This window comes from Triticum dicoccoides, chromosome 4B (genome assembly GCF_002162155.2).
Source record: "Triticum dicoccoides isolate Atlit2015 ecotype Zavitan chromosome 4B, WEW_v2.0, whole genome shotgun sequence".
Lineage (NCBI taxonomy): Eukaryota > Viridiplantae > Streptophyta > Magnoliopsida > Poales > Poaceae > Triticum > Triticum dicoccoides.
In genome coordinates, this window is record NC_041387.1 from 581,958,895 (window position 1) to 581,978,866 (window position 19,972).

The window sequence follows — 19,972 nt, forward strand, 5'->3', positions numbered from 1 at the left end:
AGGGCCACATGGGCTGAAGTGGGAGGGGAACCATCCATTGGTGGGCTGGTGCGCCCCCCTTGGGCCCCCCTGCGCCTAGGGTTGGAAACCCTAGGGGTGGGGGCGCCTCCATGGCTTGGGGGGCAAGCCGCCCCCCTTGGCCGCCGCCCCCCTTGGAGATTGCATCTCCTAGGGCCGGCGCCCCCCCTAGGGGCCCTATATAAAGAGGAGGGAGGGAGGTCAGCCGCACCCATGCTCTTGGCGCCTTCCTCTCCCTTTGCTACACCTCTCCCTCTCGTAGAGCTTGGCGAAGCCCTGCCGAGATTGCTGCTGCATCCACCACCATGCCGTCGTGCTGCTGGATCTCCATCAACCTCTCCTTCCCCCTTGCTGGATCAAGAAGGAGGAGACGTATTCCCCAACCGTACGTGTGTTGAACGCGGAGGTGTTGTCCGTTCAGCACTAGGATCATCGGTGATTTGGATCACGATGAGTACGACTAAGTCAACCCCGTTCTCTTGAACGCTTCCGCTCGCGATCTACAAGGGTATGTAGATGTACTCCTCTCTCTCATTGCTAGATGAACTCCATAGATTGATCTTGGTGAAGCGTAGAAATTTTTTATTTTCTGCAACGTTCCCCAACAGCCCATGGCACCCCAAGATAATTCAAGGACAACCAAAAGCCTAAGCTTGGGGATGCCTATGCTCCAGAAGGCATTCCCTCTTTCGTCTTTGTCTATTGGTAACTTTACTTGGAGCTATATTTTAATTTACCACATGATATGTGTTTTGCTTGGAGCGTTTTGTATGATATGAGTCTTTGCTTTTTAGTTTACCACAATCATCCTTGCTGTACACAACTTTTGGGAGAGACACACATGATTCGGCATTTATTAGAATACTCTACGTACTTCACTTATATCTTTTGAGCTAGACAGTTTTACTCTAGTGCTTCACTTATATCTTTTTAGAGCACGGTGGTGGTTTTATTTTGTAGAAATTATTGATCTCTCAAGCTTCACTTATATTATTTTGAGAGTCTTTTAGAACATCATGGTATTTGCTATGGTTAAAAAATTGGTCCTAGAATGATGGGCATCCAAGTTGGGTATAATAAAAACTATCATAGGAAGTGAATTGAATACTATGATCAACTTGATGCTTGATAATTGTTTTGAGATATAAATGTGGTAATATTAGAGTCATGATAGTGGAGTAATTGTGAATTTGAGGAATACTTATGTTGAAGTTTGTGATTCACGTAGCATGCACGTATGATGAACCGTTATGTGATGAAGTTGGAGCATGATTTATTTTTTGATTGTCTTCCTTATGAGTGGCGGTCGGGGACGAGCGATGGTCTTTTCCTACCAATCTACCCCCGTAGGAGCATGCGTGTAGTACTTTGTATCAATAACTTGTAGATTTTTGCAATAAGTATATGAGTTCTTTATGACTAATGTTGAGTCCATGGATTATACACACTCTCACCCTTCCACTATTGTTAGCCTCTCTTGTGCCGCGAAACTTTTTCCGGTACCATACACCCACTATGTACCTTCCTCAAAACAGCCACCATACCGACCTATTATGGCATTTCCATAGCCATTCCGAGATATATTGCCATACAACTTTCCACCATTCCGTTTATTATGACACGCTCCATCATTGTCATATTGCTTTTGCATGATCATGTCGTTGACATCGTATTTGTGGCAAAACCACCTTGATGATTCTTTCATACATGTCACTCTTGATTCATTGCATATCCTGGTACACCACCGGAGGCATCCACATAGAGTCATATTTTGTTCTAAGTATTGAGTTGTAATTCTTGAGTTGTAAGTAAATAAAAGTGTGATGATCTTCATTATTAGAGCATTGTCCCACGTGAGGAAAGGATGATGGAGACTATGATTCCCCCAAAAGTCGAGATGAGACTCCGGACTTTATGAAAAATAAAATAGGCCAAAGCAGCCCAAATAAACAAAAAGAGGCCAAAGAAGCCCACCAAAATAAAAAAAATGAGAGAAAATGAGAGAAGGGACAATGTTACTATCCTTTTCCACACTTGTGCTTCAAAGTAGCACCATGATCTTCATGATAGAGAGTCTCCAATGTTGTCACTTTCATATACTAGTGGGAATTTTACATTATAGAACTTGGCTTGTATATTCCAATGATGGGCTTCCTCAAAATGCCCTAGGTCTTCGTGAGCAAGCAAGTTGGATGCACACCCACTTAGTTTCTTTTGTTGAGATTTCATACACTTATAGATCTAGTGCATTTGTTGCATGGCAATCCCTACTCACTCACATTGATATCTATTAATGGGCATCTCCATAGCCCGTTGATACGCCTAGTTGATGTGAGACTATCTTCTCCTTTTTGTCTTCTCCACAACCACCATTCTATTCCACATATAGTGCTATGTACATGGCTCACGCTCATGTATTGCGTGAAAGTTGAAATTTTTTGAGAACATTAAAGTATGAAACAATTGCTCGGCTTGTCATCGGGGTTGTGCATGATTTAAATATTTTGTGTGATTAAGATAGAGCATAGCCAGACTATATGATTTTGTAGGCATAGCTTTCTTTAGCCATGTTATTTTGAGAAGACATGATTGCTAAGTATTATTGTTTTCATGTCAATATGAACTTTTATCTTGAATCATTTGGATCTGAACATTCATGCCACAATAAAGAAAATTACATTGAGAATTATGCTAGGTAGCATTCCACATCAAAAATTCTGTTTTTATCATTTACCTACTCGAGGACGAGCAGGAATTAAGCTTGGGGATGCTTGATACGTCTCCAACGTATCTATACTTTTTAATTGTTCCATGCTATTATATTACCCGTTTTGGATGTTTATGGGCTTTACTATACACTTTTATATCATTTTTGGGACTAACCTACTAAATGGAGGCCCAGCCCGAATTGCTATTTTTTTGTCTATTTCAGTGTTTCGCGGAAAAGGAATATCAAATAGAGTCCAAACGGATTGAAACCTTCGGGAGCGATCTTTTTGGAACAAACGCAATCCAGGAGACTTGGAGTGGACGTCAAGAAGCAGCCGAGGCGGCCATGAGGGTGTAGGGCACGCCCCCTGCCTCGTGGGCCCCTCGTGGCTCCCCTGACCGACCTCCTTCACCTATATATATCTACGTACCCGAGAACATCCAGGAGCACCACGAAAAATTATTTCCACCGCCGCAACCTTCTGTACCCATGAGATCCCATCTTGGAGCCTTTTCCGGCACTCCTTCGGAGGGGGAATCGATCACGGAGGGCCTCTACATCATCACCAAGGCCTCTCCGATGAGTTGTGAGTAGTTTACCATAGACCTCCGGGTCCATAGTTATTAGCTAGATGGCTTCTTCTCTCTCTTTGAATCTCAATACAAAGTTCTCCTTGATCTTCTTGGAGATCTATTCGATGTAACTCTTTTTGCGGTGTGTTTGTCGAGATCCGATGAATTGTGGGTTTATGATCAAGTTTATCTATGAGAAATATTTGAATCTCCTCTGAATTCTTTTATGTATGGTTGGTTATCTTTGCAAGTCTCTTCGAATTATCAGTTTGGTTTGGCCTACTAGATTGATCTTTCTTGCAATGGGAGAAGTGCTTAGCTTTGGGTTCAATCTTGCGGTGTCCTTTCCTAGTAACAGCAGGGGTAGCAAGGCACTATTGTATTGTTGCCACCGAGGATAAAAAGATGGGGTTTATATCATATTGCTTGAGTGTAACCCTCTAATCATGTCATCTTTCTTAATGTGTTACTCTGTTCTTATGAACTTAATACTCTAGATGCATGCTGCATAGCGGTTGATGTGTGGAGTAATAGTAGTAGATGCAGGCAGGAGGCGGTCTACTTGTTGCGGACGTGATGCCTATATACATGATCATGCCTAGATATTCTCATAACTATGCACTTTTCTATCAATTGCTCGACAGTAATTTGTTCACCCACCGTAATAATTATGCTATCTTGAGAGAAGCCACTAGTGAAACCTATGGCCCCTGGGTCTATTCTCTATCATATAAGTTTCCAATCTACTTTATTTTGCAATCTTTACTTTTCAATCTATATCATAAAAATATCAAAAATATTTATCTTATCATATTATCTTTATCAGATCTCACTTTCGCAAGTGGCCGTGAAGGGATTGACAACCCCTTTATCGTGTTGGTTGCGAGGTTCTTGTTTGTTTGTGTAGGTGCGAGGGACTTGTGAGGAGCCTCCTACTGGATTGATACCTTGGTTCTCAAAAACTGAGGGAAATACTTACACTGCTTTGCTGCATCACCGTTTCCTCTTCAAGGGGAAAATCAATGCATGCTCAAGAGGTAGCAAAGATCAACCCGAGTGAGGCAAGTCCTTCATCGATGATGGCCATTGTGGGATAGACAAGGTTACTTCTTCATGGACCCTTTGTGAGTGAAGGCCTCTATGGACTCGCGCAGCCGTTACCCTTCGTGGGTTGAAGTCTCCATCCACGTGGACGTACGATAGCACCACATATTGGAACCACACCAAAAATCTGCGCGTATCCGTTGCGTTTGCACTTTCCAATTCCCATCCCTTTGCATTCTTACACTTGCATGCTTTACTCTTTCCGCTGCCCATACTCTTTCTATGCTTGTGTAAGATGTATTGTGCGCCTATTGACATGTGCTAAACTCAACCTTAACTTGAAGAATTCTAAAAATTGTCACTTTTACTTGTTAATGATCTAATCACCCCTCTACACCCCTCTTCTTGACCTTTCACACAACAATCTGGTTGTCTTATGGTGAAAGGGTTCAACTAATAAATTCTGCACTACCCTCACTACTTTCTTTTGCAACGTGCGTGCTCAAGTTACCTCTAAAACTTATAGATATCTTTGACCGAGCCAAAATACACTATTTATGGAGGAAGGTGCCTGACAGGGATGTAAAAGTCAATTCTCTCGCTGCTTGGGACATGGTATGTAAACCTAAAAAAGGAGGGCTAGGGGTACTTGATCTGAAGATTCAAAACAAAGCCCTGCTTTTCAAATTCCTCTACAAATTCATGCATAAGGTTGACTTACCTTGGGTTATGATCATATGGAATCAGTACTATGACACTACACCTCCACAAGCTGTCCATAGTTGTGGTTCGTTCTGGAGGAGAGATGTCTTCTCCTTGATGAGCATATATCAAGGTATCACCACATGCATCCCAACAGCAGGGTGCACAATTCTTCTTTGGAAAGATCAGTGGCATAATGAGCATGTTCTTATGGACTCACATGACCATTTTTTCATGTGCAAAAAATCAAGACATATCTATTGCTCAATTTGATGCAAACTCTGATCCTACTGCACACTTTAACTTCCATTGTCACTAGAGGCTAGAGAAGAATTGTAGACTTAACTAATACCATCAATGGCTTGACACTAGAACCTATGAAAATGGATGAATGGATTCTTTGCTGGGGAGAAACAAATTATAAACCAAGGAAATTCTACATGTTCCTCTTCAGGAATATAAGCGCTCCCAATGATATTACAAAGATTTGGAAATCTAAAGGCATCATGCGACACAAAGTCTTTGCGTGGCTAATGTTGATGGACATGGTGAACACAAGAGATATGCTCCCGAGGAGACATTTTGACATAGGTGAAGATCACTCCTGCCTAACTTGCACAACTAGAGCTCTGGAAACCAATGGCCATCTTTTCTTTGGTTGCACCTTTGCCAAGAGGGCAAAGACCACTATTTCAAGAAATAAAAATTCTCTCAACATGGAATATTTGGAAGCGAAGGAATAAGGTATTGTTTGATGGTGCACAAGCATCCCACTTGGACTGGCTCAGAATGTTACAACTGGATATGGAGATCTTGAAATTCAGATTGTCGTGAGACATATGAACTTTCCTTGAGGGTTTCCTAGCAATCCTCACTGTATAGTTTTGTTAGTCACACCATCATGTAACCTCTGATACGATCTAGAACTTGGACTCTGGCCAATGGGCATGTAAATACTTTGCAATTATTCATTTATTTATAAAACAACAGTAGGAGCCTCTCCTGTTGTTTTAACCGTTCAAAAAAGGGTTAGGTGAAAGATGACATGATTACATCACAACACTATGCACCATCTCGCACATAGCTGCACCAACAGACCCAATCACGTCAACTCGTTTGCATCACTTGGTCTTCGCCCTTAAAAAATGACCTATTCGGTCGCTCCTCCGGAGTGAAGCCCAACAGTGCTTTAAGGGCATCTCCAATGTGGGGATGCATTTCATCTGCTCGCATCCGTTTATGCCCGCATGGAGACAAACCATAGCCCAACGCGCACAACTTTTCTGTTTCTGTCTATTTCGTGTCTGTGCGGACCAATTTCCAGCCCAATTATGGGTTGGGTTTGCGATCCCATGGATAAGAGACGACAACCACCCGACCCTTTTAAATGCCATGCGTGCGGGGGCGCCCATCCCCGCCCACTCCTTTTCCCCCACTTTGCTCCCCCGCCGTCAACAGAAACCCTAGGCCACCGCCCACCACCGGCGCAATGTTGTGGAAGTGGCTCCCCGGGAAGCATGATCATGAAGCCGTCTCCTCCACAGGGCGACAATGCGTGGCCCCATTCACCTTGCTGTTGCCGGGGCTCCGTCATCGTGGCGGGACCGTAGGTACGTCCCTGTCGAGACGTGCTTGAGGTACCAGGAGGTGAAGCCGTGGGCACTACTGGGGAACACATGGATGTGGACTTCCACGTTCCCGGTGATGCAAGAGCTGGAGGAGCCCGAGAACAAGTAATAGGGGGCGCCACCCCTGCCCGCGCCGGTGGTAGGGCCACCGCCACCACTAACACCAACGTCGCCATGGTCACTTCCAACCTTCATTGACCTTGTTGACGTCGAGGACAAATAGTAGGCTCCAGCGCCAATGTGCGTGTGCTCCGGCAGCTACCCAAGTTAGGTCTAGAGTTTATTTAATTTATAGTCATGTTTTTTAGTTTAATAATTTTTTTAGGGGTTTTTAGTTTAATAAATGGAACGTACTTTTTGGCGGCTTAAATATTTTTTTTTAAATCAAGAAGAAAAAATGAACTGGCAGGCCGACGAACACGGACAGACATTTGGTGTTCACCCTGCCATACAAACGGATAAAAACGGACACATTTTGTATCTATTTGAGTCAACAGTTGGAGTTGCCTAAGGTTCGTGCATGATATCAAAGATACCAAAACTGCACCACACGGGTTTGGATAGGTAATGTGCATGCTACCAAACGCGTTGTTAGCTTTCCTGTGTGTACCTTTTCTGCTAATGCATATACAGTACAGGTTGTCTTAATAATTTTCAGGTACTCCCTCTGTTTCTATTTACTGTGCATATTAAGTTTGACTAAAGTCAAATTTCATAAAGTTTGATCAAGTATATAGAAAAAATATAAGTATTTACCATATAACAAATTTATATCTATCTACTACCCCTATAAAAAAGAGGGAGCAGATCCAAGCAATTATATTCATACATCTATAATATCTAACGGCCCCTAATCCTCCCGTGGTTAACTCAACAAGCCACACATCTATCCACTAATCCTGCCCACCGTTCGAAAAAAACCCAAACACCCACATGTGTGGCATATTTGCACATCGTTCACACGTCTTGATGCGCGTTGATTCTGTTTTGCACGAATCCTGAACAAATCTGTTAGAATGGGAGTGCCACGTGGGCATCATCGTGTGTGTGGGCATTGAAGAGTTCACCCACACACCCCGCAACACGCGGTTTGCCAGCTGCACTGTGTGGGCGAAGTAGTTTCTGCCCACACAGCCACCACCTAGTCCATCTGCGTATGGGCGAACTGCTTTTCGCACACACGACACTCGTGTGTGGTTGGATGACAACTACAGTTGCACGTACGCGGCAACTAGGTAAACACACATGGCAACTATGATTTGTTGCTATACGGCAATTGCAGTTGTGCGTCCGTGTCAATCAGATAAACACACATGACTTCACCCGCAAAAAAAAGATAAACACACATGACAATTGTGATTAACCATACATGACAACTATGGTTGGACCACACGTGACAACTAGGTAAACACACATGACAACTATTGTTTGACCATATGTGACAAGTAGTTAATCACATACGGCAACCATGGTTTGATTACATGGGACAACTACCATAAATTAGACATAACAACTATAGTTAATCAAAACAGAGAGTTTTCATGCTTTTACAACTACATTTTGCTATCCCGAATAATTACATCTGCCATCGCGGATGGCAAATAAATCTCATCCCATGGGTACCTAATATAGTTGCGTCAGAACGTGTGGGCATATTTGCTTCGTGCCACACGCGCGAGGTGGGGTTATAGTACTTTTTGAGCGTGTGGCACGAAGTAGTTGCGCTCACACGTGTGAGCAATTCTAATGTTCGCCTACGCACAGCCCGTGTGAGTTGTCTCCTGTTCAGGTCACACACGGTGTGTGTGGACGGATGTATGTGCGTGCGTACATCAAACACCCCGCACTAAGGGCATGTCCAGCGGGTAGCCCTAGGGGTACTGCCCCATTGGTTTGGGTGGTCCAACTAGGTTCGGTTGATGCTTCAAACTTGTTAGGGGATCTTCTGCAAGAGGCAGCCTCTTGGGTAGAAAAAGTAAAGAGTGATAAGAAAATGTGAGAGCAAAGATGATAGACACTGGGGTCCATGGCATGAAAGGCTTTTGTTCATGTGACTGAAGAAATCAATTTTCCCATGCCTAGCTGGATGCATCGGGGGCGGCAGCTACCCCTGCCCTCATTGCTCATTGAACAGATCACGGCCAGGGCCTCCGTCGCCGTCCACCTCCACCGCCGCTCCACATCCCCATCCTCCTCCTCCGCCGCCGCCTCCCCGCCCATCCTCGCCGCCGCACCACGGTGAGCGGTGGCAGGTTTGTCGGGCGACGGGTCACCTGGGATGCCAACCGATGGATGCGGGTCAAGCCGACCCAGGCGGCGGCGCATCTTCGGGAGAGGAGAGGGGAAGAGAAGGAGAGTCTTGATCATCTAAAAAAAAGGAGAGTCCTGGCGGCGGCTGAGGAGGTGCTCGCCGGCGAGCGGGGTCCGGTGGCCTCCTGGCACGTGGGGTTGGACGGGGGCGCTTCCCGTCGGCCGCGGCCGTCCTCACAATACCACCTACTCGAAAGCATCGCCGCTCCCCGCAGCCAGCCAAGGCGACGTCTCCTGCCCCTCCTACCCACGCGACGATGTCGCTCCCCGCCTCCTACCCATGTGACATCGGCACGTCGCCTGCCCCAACAGGCCAACATCACCCACCCCGTCGTCCTCCTCCTCCTTAGTGCCGCCCTCTCGCCCACCCACAACGCCTTGCCTTGCAGCGCCTCCTGGCACACGCACGGTCCACACTGGAGCACGCCGCCCCTCGCTGCCGGTGACAGCACCCCTCATGTTCTTCCTTTTGGGTCTACTTTCTCTCTCACACATATACGTGTATCTGCACTGATTCCCTGTAGGAAGAGGACAAGTTGTTGGATCTGAGCACCTGTAGGAGGAGCATAAGCATAAGGAGGAATCGATTAGACAAGAATTATTTTTTAATTCGTATTTCTATGTCTGCATGATGACATTAGTTAACTGGTAATAGTAAGTCAGTGGCATACATCACTGATGAAACAGTTTTTTTTCCCATTTAGCAAGGAATTTGTGATATGTTCCTCATAATCAATGTTATGCCAGAAACTTTTACACAACTCAAGCCTCTACCAGTAATTGTAAATTAGTCATGACACCCAGTCTAGCACCTGTCGTGTTGTTTGATTTGTCTCTCTATATATATGTTCCCAAGAGTGGTCATACTTTTATATGACGATTTCCAACATATGATTGCACTGAAAGTTAATTTGATATTTCATTAATTTATCCAATTTTGGTTGTATAAATATAATTTTTAATTTGGCATCCCATTCCATGCCAAGAATCAAATCACAAGCTCAATTTGTTCCTTTGTAACGGGGTTCAGTAGCTTCCCTCTCCTGAATTAGTCTTATTGTAATTTCATGGTTATGCAATTATCAATCTTCTCTTATTCATTTCACGTGTCCATAGTTAGCCAGGCAATTGAAGGCGAATCATGTATTTTAGCACAGGTTCGATGTGGCGGTTGTTAAACTTATTCCAACTGTGAAGAATGGTAGTTGTTGCCGGATGAATTTCTGGTCTCGCACCTCCTTATTTCTGGTCTTGCACCATGGACAGCCTGAACAGCGCAGACGCGTGCTTCTCCTGAGGAGGGCCATGCGACATGCCGACATCAGGCGAGACCCCGGCCAGGCCGGCAGACATAGCCAAGTAAGACTAACTAAGTGCTAGATATTGTCGTGAGAAATTTTGGTGGATAGGATTTTAATAAAGTAGCAGTGTAGGTCAAGATGACTCAGAGATTTGTATGCAAAATGTGTAGACAGAATATGATACATTTACATTGACAGGTCTAGGCACGGATGGAGAGATTTATGATTTTAATTGATTAAGCTTAATACTTCTGCTCACTCATTATTACTCTGTATTCATCAAAATCTATTTATTTTGTACTATATAATATGGTAGCATGTTTGATGAACACAAACATAGACGGCCATGGTGCTAGCTGATAGCACTTGCTTACTTAAAAAGTTTGCATACTTTTCTCTAATTATATGAGAGTTTCTTACCAACTGTTGAGCCTACCAGCTTTATATCTATGTCTCTAAAGCCACTTCTTAACTTCAGGTCGGTACTTTGCGGTAGAGTATACCTCCATAATTCTTCATCTAAGATACTAAAGTTTATTGATGATGCTTTCTTTCAAGATATGCGGTACAAGGGATTTGAGGCGGATTGAGGAAGGAGCTGGAGCAGGTGGAGGATTGAGGAAGGAGCTGGAGCAGAGACGGACTAGAGGTGCTTAAGGGCATGTTTTTAGACTAGCCTGCTTAAGTACATGTTCATATGGAAGGGAATTTAAGTGCATGTTTTTGGATTGCAGGATGGAAGGGAACTTAAGTGCATGTTTTTGGATTGTAGATGGACTAAGTTCCTGTTTAAAAATGGTGACTGCGTTTAGAGCTGCCATTGGTGCTTGGTCAGACATGGTGTCTTTGTAACTACACTAAGTTCCCTGGTTCCTGCATAAAAATGTTAGCACGATGACATTTCTAAACATGATCTAGAAGCCCTCCAACCAGATCAAGCTCGGTACATTATAATAAAAAAATGACAAGGTAGTTAGAACTTCAGAATTCTATACAGGGTATATATTTGGTTGTACCATATTTAGCTGAACTAAAGTAGATGCTCTAACTGTGTTCATGTGATTTTGAACAGGTCCATGGAGATAAGGCCTAATGTGCACCCAAGGTTCAGAGGTGATCCAGGTTTCCAAGAAGGTTAGAAGGTTAGTTGCTTGTGCAATTCAGTTCAAAGGTAGCTTGTTGCTGGAAGGAGTGGAACTCAAGAAAACATAATAGGTTGGAGATTATCGGCTTCCTGTCAGAAATTGAGTTGAGCCAAGCTTTTTGTTCTTTTACTCTGTCTTTTCTTCTCAGAGAGGTTAATTTTCTATGCACACCTGTGTACAAACCTGCCCCTGCAGGTTAGTGATCGGAGGCTATGTCGTAAATTGTAATGCTACTCCTTCAGAATAGAGTTAGCTCCTTCGATTGCCAAAAGAGGCCTGGTGTTATGATTTTACTTCAGAATATTGGTTTTATGTCATTAATATTTTTATGTGAGATATTTGTTTTGTATTTTAGTAGTCGGTCAGGTGTGAGGTATGTTTATCTGTAACACATAATTGACTACCAGAAATTTAAGAATACCTTATCAAGGCCATTTGCAGGTTTGTAAAAGCATTTGGTTAGCAACCTCATATTATATAGTACTCCCTCTGTCGCAAAATAATGACTCAACTTTGTACTAAGTTTAGTACAAACTTAGTACAAAGTTGAGTCACTTATTTTGGGACGGAGGGAGTATATGTTGATTTAACTACTCCCTCCGTTCCTAAATATAGGTCTTTGTAGAGATTTCAACAAGTGACTAGATACAGAGCAAAATGCGTGAATCTACACTCTAAAATATGGCTATATACATCTGTATGTGGTGGTCCATTTGAAATCTCTAAAAAGACTTATATTTAAGAACGAAGGGAGTATATCTTTATCTTTTTTCTAAGGTTCCAGTTATCCATTGCTTAATGATATTTAGAGCAATTGTAGGATTGCATCTCGACGTACTGAACACATTGCAAGGTTGCTTTTCAATCATAACTAGATTTCTGATTCTTTTACAGCCTACTAGAACACAGAATATATTAAACAATATATCATATGATCACAATGATGTCTCATTTTTGGAAAAACAACTTGTGACATAACAACATTGTGTATTAATCAATTCATATATTGGTGCTCAACATTTAACGTGCGTTGCATGTGCAAGTATATTTAATAATGAATATAATGGTATTGATTTGTTATTGATATTTTTGTCAAAGTTTAAAAAACCGGAGGGAGTATATTATTGTCGACCAAAGTTGTCTCGTATACCAACTGGATTTCGAAATGTGTGACTGGAGGCCAATCATATCCAACCAGGCAGGTTAGTCCCAAACATTTGAGTTAGAGAATACTAGTACAGGAGAAGCATCCATCAAAGACCAGTCGAATCATAAACGAAAATCAGGTCTGATGATGAAATTTTCGGCCTGATAAGCAGTAATTCGATTTCGCCGGAAGAGCAGTAGTAAACTTCAGAAACGCAATTCAGTTCTGAAGAGAAATCAGAATTCTTCAAGCCTACAGAAAAGTTTTTTCCTTGCTTTGGTTGGGGCGCGCCAGGCCCAGCCTGCAGTGCAACGGCTGGGCGACACACTAAGGCCCCAGTAGCAAGCTACTATGATGGACCCTCCCCCATAAAAAATAAATTTAATATTATTGTGGGCACATGGCTCACATATCAGATATTAAACTGATAAAAACAAATACTACACTTGATCTTAGCCAAAAGACCGAGAAAGGTATGCTCCTTCCGGCTGGCCTGGGTCTGGTTATATAGCACGTCGCCTCCTTCCGCTCTGGCTCCGCGAGGTGGGATTAAACTAGAGCGCTGCGCAGCAGAGCAGCTCTGTGTTCCGTTCGTTGTTTTGAGCTTGGGCCGAAGTTGAGTTAAGGCCCAGCATAGATGGGCTTTTGATTCCCATAATACGGCCTCACAGTGGAACTAGTACTATTTTTTGCATGTAAGTGCAACTACTAGTTCTCAAAAAGGAAAAAAAGACAGTGCAACTACTACAAATTCTCTTGTGTTTTCACGCTTACTTTTTTTGTTCTCAAAAAGAAAAGGAAAACTGCACACGTCTTCCTGTTTTTGAGAAAAATTATCCAGACAACTTGAAAAATATACTATTTCCCTGCAGCTCGGCTGAACATCTAGGTCGAACAGTGCAAACTTTTATCAACTTTAAATCATCCTCTGTTACGTTACAAACCCTTGGAATTGTGTATGAAACGATATGCATTATTGCGTCATCTATATAGCTGGAGCTGGAATCCTCACCGCAAAAATAAAATATAATAGCTGGAGTATGGTGCACACACACACACCAACGGATGTTCTTGCCTGGAAGTAGCGCTGCATTTTGTTTTGTCTCGTTAGGCACCCACCAATGGTGCTGGGTTTATAAAACTCGGCATGTCGCTGTCCCGTGGTTGGCAGCGCGACGATGGTTCCATCGCCAAGATCATGGCAACGAAATGGTCAAGCTGTTCGACGTGTTATTGCCATCATTTTTTTCAGACTCCAGAGAGTGACATATATCATGGTGGCGCGGCTTCTGAGCAAGCTAGCAATTGACATGTTCTTGCCGGACCGAGTGAAAAGTGACCAGTACAAGTAAGCGCGTTGTGACATGCTGTTCTCCTCGCCTACTAAACTAAGCACGCGCACACGTACATGCAGACGTGTTGGAGATGATATGAAAAATAACAGGAGATCACAAGCTCAAGAGTGAATGAATGTTCAGACGGACGTGCGCGCCAGCAACTAGAAGGACAGCTGCGGTGCATCGAGATTCACTAGCGATGAATAGATATATATATATATTTCTATAATTTATAGTATTTCCCATTTCACTGTCGTAACTTATAACAGATGATCTGAACATTATGAACATTAGCGTCAGGAAAAGAAGAAGAAGAAAAATAAAAGAATGGGCCGACTGAAGAAGAATGTGATGAGATGATCGTCTTCAGGCGTCCTGGGAGTAGAAGTCGATGATGTCCTTGAGGTCGGGCTGGAGGAGGGAGACGGCGGAGCGGTCGTGGCAGCCGGCGAGCCAGAGGATGTGCTCGAAGAGGATGGCGTCGACGTCCACGAAGAGGGCCTTGCTCCTGCGCTCCTCCTTCCGCGCCGCCGTCTCCAGGAGCACCCGGAACGGGTAGGTGTCGAGCACCAGCTGGTCCACGGCGAACACCCGCCGCTCCTTGCCGACCACCACCGTCACCGTCGCCGCCGGGGGCGGGCCGGCCTCGTGGTCGCCGTCCAGGGAGTGGTAGCCGAGGCGGTGGGCGGAGGAGGTCGACGGCCGCCGGAGGAAGACGCAGCAGCCGGCCATGGAGGAGATAGCGCTTCCTTCCCTCGGTGCTCTGGTTCTTGGACTCCTCTGCTGCTTTGGACGCGTTGGTCTTGGGTGTGGGAGTGGGTTCCGTGGGGAGGGCGCGGCGAGGTGGTTTATACTAGGAGACGGGATCGTGGGCGGGTCGAGCCGTTGGAGGTTGGAGCTGGCTGTCTCGGGGTAGCCGTTGGACCGGGCCAGGCAGCGGAGGACAGGGGGTGACGGAAAGCGACAGACGGGGGCCGCGTCCCGGACCCGCTCCCCTGTCCGCCACTCGTCCATGTTTTTGTATCCTTCTTCTTTTTTCCAACTTTCCATTGATTTCGTCTCTGACTTGGCTCCGCCGGCTGGAGAGCTCACCATAATAACTCGTCAAGCAGTTGTCGAGACGTGTAGGCTGTAGAGACACGCGGTGTTTGCACTGGGACGGACATGGACACGGGCACGAGTGCACGACGATGCCGAGCGCGTGGCTCTGGGTTGGGACGATTGGGACGTGCCCAGTTGCGCGTTGCGTCGCCATCGCGCGCGCCGGAGCACCCGGCGCGGATAACGCGGCTTTAGGGCAGGAGAGACGCGGTAGAGGCAAAATCGAACATTTTAAAAAGTTTTAGGGCAGGACAGAGAGGCGGTTTTAGGGCATCAGAAATTTTCTGTCGCAGCAAATGATGTAAAATAGGGTATCAGAAAAAGTTGTCCTCCTCCACCCATCACAGCCGTCGTCGCCCCGAGCGCGCCCCCGAGCTTCTGCCGCGGACCACCCTCATTCGACGGCGTGGTCCGAGTTCTCCTTGACAACCACGACCATGTCTAGGGTGTGTGCCAAGTCCCAGTACTCTCTGTAAACGATACCCGTAAGCCCGGACTCCCTCAGCTGCCCCAAGTTCGTCCGCCTCTGTCCGCGCTCAAATTCCTCGCCATCTTGCTGCCTTGACGCCGAGCTCGCTTACATCTTTCTTAAGAGCCCCGCCATGGCCTCCACCGAGCTGGCTGCCACCTTCTCTCTCTTTTTCACTATATTTTATTTCTCCCACACACAAAAAGAGCCCCACTATGGCCATCACCGAGCGACTTCTTGGCCAACGTCGCTACACACCTCGCGGTTCATGTCCACATGACCCCGCGCATTGTCCCCATCCTCCGCGCATGATTAATTGGGCGAAAACCACTCCAAGACAACAACTCGCCATAGTTTTCGTCACTTCTGCCCGTCAGTTGTCCGGCCAAATTCGATGGGCACAACGACCTCCGACCATTCCCCTTCTTACCTGACTCTCCTGTGAGCACCCCAACAACATCGGTCACCGCCTTGACGAGGCTCTCAAACCCCTGCAACCTCCCTGTGTCGCGAGCTCCAACAACGCCCCAAAGCAAACTTGAGGAGAGGGAAAACAAGAGAGATGGTGGATGGCCTCGAGTGACATTGCAACGTGGGGGAGAGGGAGGACCAGAGTGCAGCGATGATACGTCTCCAACGCATTTATAATTTTTAATTGTTCCATGTTGTTATATTATCAATCTTGAATGTTTTATATTCATTTACTAGCAACTTTATATCATTTTTGGGACTAACCTATTGACATAGTGTCCAGTGCCAGTTGTTGTTTTCTGCTTGTTTTTTACTTTGCAAAATATCAATACCAAACAAATTCCAAATGCAACAAAACCTTTTGGAATTTTTTTCTGGACAGAGAACACCCAGGGAGCCAAAGGAGCTCACGGGAGGAGGCCCGTAGGACCCACTAGGCACCAGGGCGCGCTGATGGGTAGTGGAGCCTACGGGAAGCTTCTCCGTCAACCTCCACCTCTATGAATACTCTAAAATCTCCAAAACCCTAGGGGAGTCGACGAAATACAGTTCCAGCCGCCGCAAGTTCCAGAACCACGAGATCCAATCTAGAGCCCTTCTTCGGCACTTTGCCGGATGGGGCAACAATCACAGAGGGGTTCTTCATCATCCTTGTTGCCCCTCCGATGATGCATGAGTTGTTTACCACAGACCTACGGGGCCGTAGCTAGTAGCTAGATGGCTTCTTCTCTCTTTTTGATCTTCAATACAATGTTCTCCTCGATGTTCTTGGAGATCTATTTGATGTAACTTCTTTTTGCGGTGTGTTTGTTGGGATTCCGATGAACTGTGGGTTTATGACCAGTTACATCCATGAATATTATTTGAGTCTTTGTTGAACTCTTTTATGCATGATTGTTATAGCCTCGTATTTCTTCTCCAACATTTTGGTTTGGTTTGGCCAACTAGATTGATTTTTCTTGCCATGGGAAGATGTGCTTTGTGATGGGTTTGATCTTGCGATGCTCAATCTCAATGGCAGAAAGATACATGACATGCATGTATCATTGCTATTAAGGATAAAAAGATGGGATTTACTCCTACATGAATATATCTTGTCTACATCATGTCATCGTTCTTACTGCATCACTCCATTTTCCCATGAACTTAATACACTATATGCATGCTGGATAGCGGTCGGTGTGTGGCATAATAGTAGTAGATGCAGACAGGAGTCGGTCTACTAGTCTTGGACGTGATGCATATATACATGATCATTGCCTTGGATATCATCATGATTATTCGTTTTTCTATCAATTGCCCAATAGTAATTTGTTTACCGATCGTATGCTATTTTCTCGTGAGAAGCCTCTAGTGAAAACTACACCCCCAGGTCTATTTCCTATCATATTAAAACAAAAAGTACCTTGCTGCACTTTTTCTTTCTTTATTTTATTTTTGTTCTATTAGATATATTTATCAAATCTCATACAATTTAATCTATCTCAATACTGAGGAGGGATTGACAACCCTCTTACGAGTTGGGTTGCAAGTATTTGTTGTTTGTGTGCAGGTGTTGTTTACATAGTGATGTTTGGTTGTCCTACTGGATTGATAACCTTGGTTTCATAACTGAGGGAAATACTTACCTTTGTTATGTTGCATCATCATCTCCTCTTCCGGGAAATACCAACACAGATACAAGCCATAAGGAAGAATTTCTGGCGCCGTTGCCTGGGAGACATCATCAATATCTATCAAGTACCTACGCATAAAACTTTCATCTCCTTGCAATTATTTTATTTTCTATTTACCTCTCATTTTCATCTTCCCCACTTCTAAAACGATTTTACAAAAACACAAAAATATTTTCCATTTGCCTTTTTGTTCATTTGCTATCTTTGCTTGTGTGCCATAAGCCTTCTATTTGCTTGCATCTTCGCTTGCTAAAAATCTATTGACATGGATCCTCATCTACTGGCTAATATTTTCAAAAGATCCAATTATGATGAACCAATTGCTAGTGAATTGAGTGCACTTGATTATCTCTATGAAGTTTTGCTTGAAAACCATGAATTGCAAAATTGTGATGAAGTGTTGAAAGAAGAAATTTATAAAGTGATTCATGATAGCTCCTTCAATTAAAAGCATGATTGCAATAATGTTATTATAAATTCTATTAATGTCAATTGAGCTAATAATATGCAAAACTACAAGCTTGGGGATGATGATTTTGTTATATCCACTACTTATTGCAATGATCATGATTGGGGTGATAATGTTTCTTATGATTTTCATAATTTATTTAATCCTCATGATGAATATGATATTGATAATAATGTTTGCAATAATATTGAAAGTAGGTTTGGAAGAGTGTCAACTTTAGGACATAAGAATCCCACATACTCAGAGAGTGTTCAACCTTATGAAAATTTTGACAAAAGTGGGTTTGGAGAGGTCATGACTTTAGTTGATGTTAATCCCACTATCTCGAAAGATTATAAGAATTTTATGCATGTGGATCATGAAGAGAAAAATTTATATGATAGTAATATTGTTCAATTTGATTACGATCCTACATGTAATTATTATGAGAGAGGAACATATTGTTGTAGAAAATTTCATGTTACTAAATTACCTCTCGTTATGTTGAGATCGTCAATGTTTTATTCTCCTACCTTGCATATGCTAGATATTTCTTGTCTTTATAATTTGTTTTCTTATGAAATATGTTGGCGCTCTGGAAACCAGGGTACCCAGACTTGCTTGCCTGCGGCCCATGGTGTCGCTCCATCGATGACCTCGTATGGCCCATCTACAACATCGCCAAGACAAGACCATCGCGAGGGGCCAAACCTCGTGATGGAAACGACGCCAAGACATCCTAAGGGAGCGGCCTCCCTAGGCTGCTCCTGAGGTGCGGCGATTCCTATGAAAGTGCCCAACCTCATGAGGTTGCGATGGCGCAAACCATGACGACCAAGGCCAGGCGGGCGCCAGCGGGCGTAGAGAAGACAGTTTCCTCTTCGGTACTAAGGACGCAAGCGCAGGCATGGGTTCTCGAGGAATCATGCAAAGGTTTCCACTCCAGTGGACCGAGACAAAGACCGCCATGACGGATGTCATCGCTGAGCCCACTGCGGTGTCATGACCATAAGCTTTGCAGGAGAAGACCACCTTTTGTCAGGATAAGATGTACTACTTGTCCCCTTTCAAATTGGCCACTGTGGGATCCCTTCCCACCTACATTTTGGGGGAAGAGGACCTAGGCCACTATAAGTATAGGTTAGCCACCACCATAGAAGGGGATTCGATCGGCATCCAGATCACCCGAACCCCACGACTCACCAGAGCAGACCTCGCGAGGTTGCTCATCCCTTGTACTTGTTCATCCTCAGCCCCTCGCAAGGCTAATCCACCACAAAGCAGGAGTAGGGTCTTACACCGCAAGGTGGACGGAATCTGGGTAAACTGCCGTGTCCATCTCTTTTCGTGTTCATCGAGCTAGGCCGTGGGGCGACGGGTCAGTTGGCTGGAGAGGTTGAGTTCTGTTGGGAAACGTAGCATGCAATTTCAAAAGATTTCCTACGGTCATGCAAGATCTATCTAGGAGATGCATAGCAATGAGAGGGGGAGAGTGTCTCCATGTACCCTCATTGACCGAAAGCGGAAGCGTTTGCTTAACACGGTTGATGTAGTCGAACGTCTTCTCGTTCCGACCGATCGAGTACCAAACGTACGGCACCTCCGAGTTTAGCACACGTTCAGCGCGATGACGTCTCTTGAGCTCTTGATCCAACAGAGGGTTGAGGAAGTAGATGAGTTTCGTCAGCACGACGGTATGGTGACGGTGATGGTTATGTGATCCGCGCAGGGCTTCGCCTAAGCACCCCGAGGATATGACCGGAGGCGTAAACTGTGGAGGGAGGCGCCGCACACAGCTTGAACAATTGATGTGTGTTCTAGGGGATCCCCCTCCTCCTGTATATAAAGGAGGGAGGGAGAGGAGGCCGTCCCTAGGCGCACCCCAAGTAGGAG

General features: G+C 44.7%; 1 protein-coding gene, 1 long non-coding RNA gene and 1 other non-coding gene across 3 annotated transcripts; 1 reads left to right on the forward strand and 2 right to left on the reverse strand.

Moving 5' to 3' along the window:
* The first annotated feature begins 8,744 nt into the window (after positions 1-8,744).
* Positions 8,745-11,752, forward strand: LOC119293926. Its single transcript, XR_005143256.1, has 4 exons — positions 8,745-10,343; positions 10,844-10,934; positions 11,020-11,254; positions 11,358-11,752. It is a non-coding gene; the product is annotated as an uncharacterized LOC119293926 (long non-coding RNA).
* Positions 11,753-12,857: 1,105 nt separating this feature from the next.
* On the reverse strand, positions 12,858-13,054 carry LOC119296622. The gene has a single exon (XR_005145345.1). It is a non-coding gene; the product is annotated as a U2 spliceosomal RNA (small nuclear RNA).
* A 1,060-nt stretch (positions 13,055-14,114) lies between these two features.
* LOC119293927 lies at positions 14,115-14,749 on the reverse strand. Its single transcript, XM_037572247.1, has one exon. The coding sequence runs from the start codon at positions 14,644-14,646 to the stop codon at positions 14,281-14,283; it is 366 nt and encodes a 121-aa protein (XP_037428144.1). The 5' UTR covers positions 14,647-14,749; the 3' UTR covers positions 14,115-14,280.
* Between the last annotated feature and the right edge of the window lie 5,223 nt (positions 14,750-19,972).

Bases quoted from the DNA above. Each gene is read 5' to 3' on its own strand.
- LOC119293927 (XM_037572247.1), bottom strand. From the start codon at position 14,646: ATGGCCGGCTGCTGCGTCTTCCTCCGGCGGCCGTCGACCTCCTCCGCC.